At 38.8% G+C, this 6,000-nt stretch overlaps 1 protein-coding gene across 1 annotated transcript in view; it reads right to left on the reverse strand.

Annotated features, from left to right (window-relative positions):
• LOC149238792 (uncharacterized) overlaps positions 1-3,763 on the reverse strand; it is a 121,212-nt gene extending 117,449 nt beyond the window's left edge. Inside the window, exons 1-3 of the mRNA XM_089373193.1 lie at positions 3,645-3,763; positions 3,478-3,546; positions 1,746-1,910 (exon numbers count right to left, since the gene is read on the reverse strand). Of these exons, the coding sequence (XP_089229319.1) occupies positions 1,746-1,820 (75 nt within the window). The 5' untranslated portion in view covers positions 1,821-1,910; positions 3,478-3,546; positions 3,645-3,763. The remainder of the gene's footprint in view (positions 1-1,745; positions 1,911-3,477; positions 3,547-3,644) is intronic.
• Positions 3,764-6,000: the final 2,237 nt, after the last annotated feature.

Here is a 6,000-nt window from a genome sequence, read left to right on the forward strand (position 1 = left end):
TTTCATGAGGCCATTGGGGTGACCCAAGAAGGCCTCCATCTCATCAAAACAAGAAATATTAGAGGTATGGTTTTAAAAGCTGGCCTCTCAAAGGCCATGACAGAGTTAATTGGTTGTACATTAGAATGATGCTTCTTTATTTGGGTTTCTGACATCTGTATACATTTGGTTAACTTAGTTGTGAGCTGCTTGACCTCTGTGCCTATCACAGTGTTGACCAATGGTTCTGCATCTCCTTTCCTTAGGCCTGAAACGGGGCTCAGGCAAGGTTGACCTCTCTCCCCACTTCTGTTCTTGATTGTTGCTGAAGGGCTTAGTAGGGCTATAATGGAGGCTAAGAGGCATGATTTATTTAAAGACATAAAAAATGGTGAGGGGTTATATCTTTCTACAATTTGTGGATGACGTTCTCATCTTCTGTAATATTGGTGGAGTTCATTATGAGGAATTCCATCTTACAGACTATTAGATGGACTGTTTAAGGATGATGTCATGCTGGCTCGTGGGGATTGGATTATTCAAGAACGTGCTGGATGGCATATTTATAGAATTTGCACATCCCCCATTTATATAGTTGGGTTTCTTTACTCATTGCAGGATTTCTTTACTCTGATTAAATTGGGAAGACTGTCCTTGTGGACTTTTCTGAGCACTTCTAGTGAGCAATTTGGGTCTTTGGATGGGAGGCAATTTCATGAGGCCAGTGGGGTGGCCCAAGAAGGCCTTCATCCCATCAAAACAAGAAATATTAGAGGTATGGTTTTAAAAGTTGACCTCTCAAAGGCATATGACAGATTTAATTGGTTGTACATTAGACTGATGCTTCTTTATTTGGGTTTCTGTATACATTTGGTTAACTCGGTTATGAGCCGCTTGACCTCTGTGTCTATCACAGTGTCAACCAACGGTTCTTCATCTCCTTTCCTTAGGACTCAAAGGAGGCTCAGGCAAGGTTGCCCTTTCTCCCCACTTCTGTTCTTGATTGTTGCTGAAGGGCTTAGTAGGGCTATAACGGAGGCTAAGAGGCATGATTTATTTAAAGACATAAAAACTGGAGAGGGGTTATATCTTTCTCACCTACAATTTGTGGATGACATTCTCATCTCCTGTAATATTGCAGGAGTTCATTATGAGGAATTTCATCTTACAGACTGTTAGATGGACTGTTTAAGGATGATGTCCTGCTGGCTCGTGGGAATTGGATTACTCAAGAACATGCTGGATGGCATATTTATAGAATTTGCACATCCCCCATTTAAATAGTTGGGTTTCTTTACTCATTACAGGATTTCTTTACTCTGATTAAATTGGGAAGACTGACCTTGTGGACTTTTGTGATGAACTGTTGATTCTGCTGTCAGCCTACATGGAACATATCTTTGCTTTCTGTTGGATCTCTTTGCGAAGTTTACGATGATGTAATTTGTCTTCTGATGATACACAATTGATGCTACTAAGGATACACTCTATTACAGAGGTGGACCTACTACAAATCCTTGATAAGGCTTTTGGAATGCTAGCAGCTATTCAGCATCTATGGAATGTAATTTTGTTTGTCTTTAATAAAATTACAATGTTTCTTGCATGGAAAAATAATAATAATAATAATAACAATTAATGACTTTTTATTCTAACAACCTAAGAAAAGGGGATCAGCTATGAAAGAATCATAGATCAGCAAAGCTGGAAAATGTATTATTTTTTGGGTATCTACAATTTTCAAAAAGAGTGATTAGCTGACTTACTGAAGATATCAGCACTGACAGGTTGAATACTGACTCAAAGGCATGCAACGATGAATGTGGAAGGTATTCAAGCATTGCCTCTATTGAAGCATATTTGAACTGATGCTCCTCTATCTTACACTGTTTCAATAAATCATTTGCCTCCCTGAGCTTTTTCTTGGCTGACTGAAACCAATAGGGAAAGAAATTAGTATAACCTTTCAGTATCAATTATTAACATCACAAAATAAAATGGATGCCCGCTCCTGCAGACTGCGACCAAGTAACATCATGTACCTATAACCATATTCTTTTATATATCTATGGTTTAACTCCATGTGCATAGATTAATGTTAAAGAATGCAATCCTGAGACTGCATGTTTTAGAATGATAGAAGTACAACATAAGCACATTATAACGAAATATTGTGTTTATCAAGATCCAACAATATTATAAAAATCAGGAATCTAGGAACATCAGATCATTGAAATGCCTTGGGCCTTTTTGAGAATATAAACTTTAATGGAGTTCAAACTTTGATTTTAAAGCCGATGTACAGGGCAGCGTATGAAAATATAGGATCTATAGAAAAACTTATATGTTGAACTACCAGCTGTAGCCAAGATACAAACAAAAAGTTAGAATTGCACCAGACTTACAGCCTGCTATTAACAAAATAAAGGATTTGAAAATATGTTAGATTATGAATGCAGCCCTGGTCCAAGAACATTGATGTAAAGGAAAAATGTTCCAGTTTCTGGTACTTTTGGTTCAACATTGCAAAGTCGTGTTTTCTGATTTCAGGACAAGAAATCTACCTAACTGAAAAGGATCTACAGTTGGAATTATGGCAATACTTTTTTGGCAAGTTCACAAGAAAAGAGGTATAGCAGAATGGAAACGTTAACAGAATAAAGACACCAATGCCTAACTTTAATAATGCAACGACAGAAGGAATGCTTTTCTCGTGCAGATTGTTTGTTCAAATTAAATTGGTTAGATACCAAATAATACTTTTAATTTTTCTAGAACGATTCTCCTATAACAAGCCGTCTGATTTTATAGCAACTCTCCCTTTTTGTCTTGCAATATGATCTGGAATTCTGATTAAATTTTAGTAGCCCTTTTTTATTTTGCAAATTGATGGAAGTCTGCAGAAAAAAAATCACATTTTAAATTTTGATTAATTTATCTGATATTTTGGATCTATATGGAAACAGAAAACTCATAATACATCAATATACTATCCATAATACTTTTGAGCGATTAGAAGGACAAAACTTTTCAACCATGTGTTCATTTATCTAGCAAATGAGGGAGTTCATTTGAATGCGGGGATGCCATGTATAAATGGTATACAATGTACACATCTAATCATTCATTCTATGATATATAGGCATTGACACTGCGAGCATATGAATTTAAAGGACAAGTGGTCCATTACATTATGGTTGACGAGACAATGATTTGTACTAGCATGCCCTCTCGTACTCTTCCTACACTCCATGGCATTTGGCAGAAGAGGAGGGCATTTAATCTTGATGAGATGGAGCTTGACTGTAAAGGTGGGATTAAAGCTTGGATGAGCTTCAGCAAATTTAGGTATGTTTTGGTGGAATTGTTGGGTTTCAGGGCCCTCCTTTGGCCACTAACTATTTATCTAGCTTAGGCTTAGCCCTTTGGCTCTGATCGACTATGCTCGGAGGATAGGGTTTTCATGTGTGAGTTATGGTGCAGAGATCAAAAAAATACCTGAATTTCATTTGTGATCGTTGCTGCCTCCCCAACATTGTTAGATTTTGATGCAGCTAGTAGGGATTCCTGCAATAAATCATCCGAAGAGTCCCGTGATTAGATCATGGCCTTAACAAGAAAAATTGCATTGCTTAAACAAATAACATTTGGACAAGAAACTACACCTCTAGTGAAGAAAGATGTGTGAGTGCAAATAGATGTGACTCTGCTCCTAGTTTAGTATAAAACACGGCCAGTTCTTTCAGTTTGTCATCACTTGCTTCTAAAGAAACAGTGAAATGATCTTATTGATCCAATACATGCCTACCGTTGATGCCAAAATCATGACCAGAGGGCTTAGAATTAGGTTCAGAAAACGCATCCTTGAACTCCCAACCAGAAGAACCGAAGTCGTCATCATTATTGCCAAATAGATTGGTATTTAATGGAACACTATCATAAGTCATCTCCGTTGCACTTAACATGTCACCTATGTTATTGCTATCAGCAACTGAACACTCTTGTCTGCAGGAAATCCTACTGACCTTTTTACCATGATGTTGCGAAAAGGCATCTTTGAATTCCCAAACAGATGACTCAAGGTCTTGGTCATCATTCCCAAATAACTCAGTATTCAACTGCACGCTATGGGAACTAATCCCCTTGACACTTAATGTGTCAACTAGGTTATTGGCATCAACAACTGGGGACTCTAATTTTCCCGAAGCTGTATTGACACATTCCCCAGTATCCTTAAGTATAGAACCTTTTTCGTTGCTACTTGGGATTGGAAAGTCATATTTTTCAGCTTGCTTGTATAGAGTTGCAATGAAATCATTGAACTGAAGACCAGTTGTAAAGGGTACAGGGGGGGGAACTACGGGAGCCCGACTGCTATCAAATTTCTGCCGAAATTTTGCGCGATTTGCAAACAGATCAACCTCACTATTTTGTTCAAAATCAGCTTTGTCATCACCAAACAATGACAATGGCAAGGGTTTTAATACATCATCTGGACGGGCTGCATGGTTTTGCCTGTGGGCATTTTTCTGGCCATTTGTACTTTGAAAGGCAACAGCAGAATCAGAATTAGAATTCGCCACTGGTACAGCAATACCAGGCACCCCATCAGATATCCTCTCATCGAAAACAGCAGTACCTGAGTCTTTCAGAGAATGCAAATTCCTAAAAGGATCGAAAACATCATTGTTGCCTTTGCCATTATATTTAACTTCACGTGTATTTCCGAAAGGGTCAAAAACATCATCGCTGTCGTTTTCATTAGCTCTAATCGCAGGAGTCGTATCAAACCAAAGATTCAACAAACCACTAAAGCCCCCGGAACCAATCGAGCTTTCTTCAAAGGCACGGAATCCATGTACTTGGACATTATTTTCCTGCCTGAATTCCTTAACTGGAGTTTGGACAAAGTCTCCCCATTCGTCATCGATACCAATTTCCGTTCCCGCATCTGCTCCGTTAGACTTAACGGAAGCCCCAATGTTCGCTGGGGATCGATCCAACGGCACAGAATTACTCTGACCCGGCGTTTCTACGGGCCGTGCAGAGGTGTTCCGATCCGTGGTTTGATCAGGCCGCTCGTCACCATGACGATCTAGGGTTTGTGTTTGACGGGTCGAAGAGAAAGGAAAATCCGTAACATCCTGAATACCAAACAAGCCAGAGGAGGCTTCAAAATTCATTTGGAAGTCTCGGGATCCAGCATAAGTAAAGGGAAACCCTCTTACTTGTTCAATAGGGGACGACGTGCTGCAAGCAGCAGAAGCACGAGAGAGTGGGGCGGACTGCAAATCAGACAGCCGGGCGGCGCCACTGTGAACATCCACTTCCACATGGGCGCTAGTATTGGGCAGTTGCGCAGGAACGGATTTGAAGTCTCCAAATTCATCACCGTCGCCATCACCATTTTGAATTTGAGTGGAAGGATTTGGTGGAAGATCGTCCAGCCTAAAATTACTTTTGATAGGCTGAGTACGCTGAAACGCTGTTGGACAAAAGTTGTGCGTAAAGATTGCATTGCTCTTACTGGTGACAGGGTCGGCTTCGATCTGGGGCACAACTTCCATTGACGAAGACGAATCAATTCATTCATTCCTTTAAGTTCGTTTTTGGCACATGGACCTGTACGCTCACACCTTGCATTGCTTTGCTGGTTTGTCTTATGAAACCAAAATGAATATCTCTGTGTAATCTCACGTGGAATATGAGCTGAACAGACAATTCACATTGGATAAGTCATGATTTGTACCTGCAGTGAGTTGCGTTGTGATATAGGATTTCGCGCAACTACGTTACAACAAAAATGGTGGAGCTTTGAAATAAGTTAATGTGTATTTTTATTTTTACAATAAAATATTAACAAAATCATTTTTATTTTCACAATAAAATATTAACAAAATCATTTTTATTTTCACAATAAAATATTAGCAAAATCATGGAGCTTTATTTTAAATAATTTGATTATATTTCTCTCACGCTTAATTTCACATTATTCCTTCGATTAAATTAATATGCAAAAAA

The sequence above is a fragment of the Pinus tabuliformis genome, chromosome 8 (genome assembly GCF_031772625.1).
Source record: "Pinus tabuliformis cultivar Carrire ecotype Pingquan chromosome 8, CPIR1, whole genome shotgun sequence".
Lineage (NCBI taxonomy): Eukaryota > Viridiplantae > Streptophyta > Pinopsida > Pinales > Pinaceae > Pinus > Pinus tabuliformis.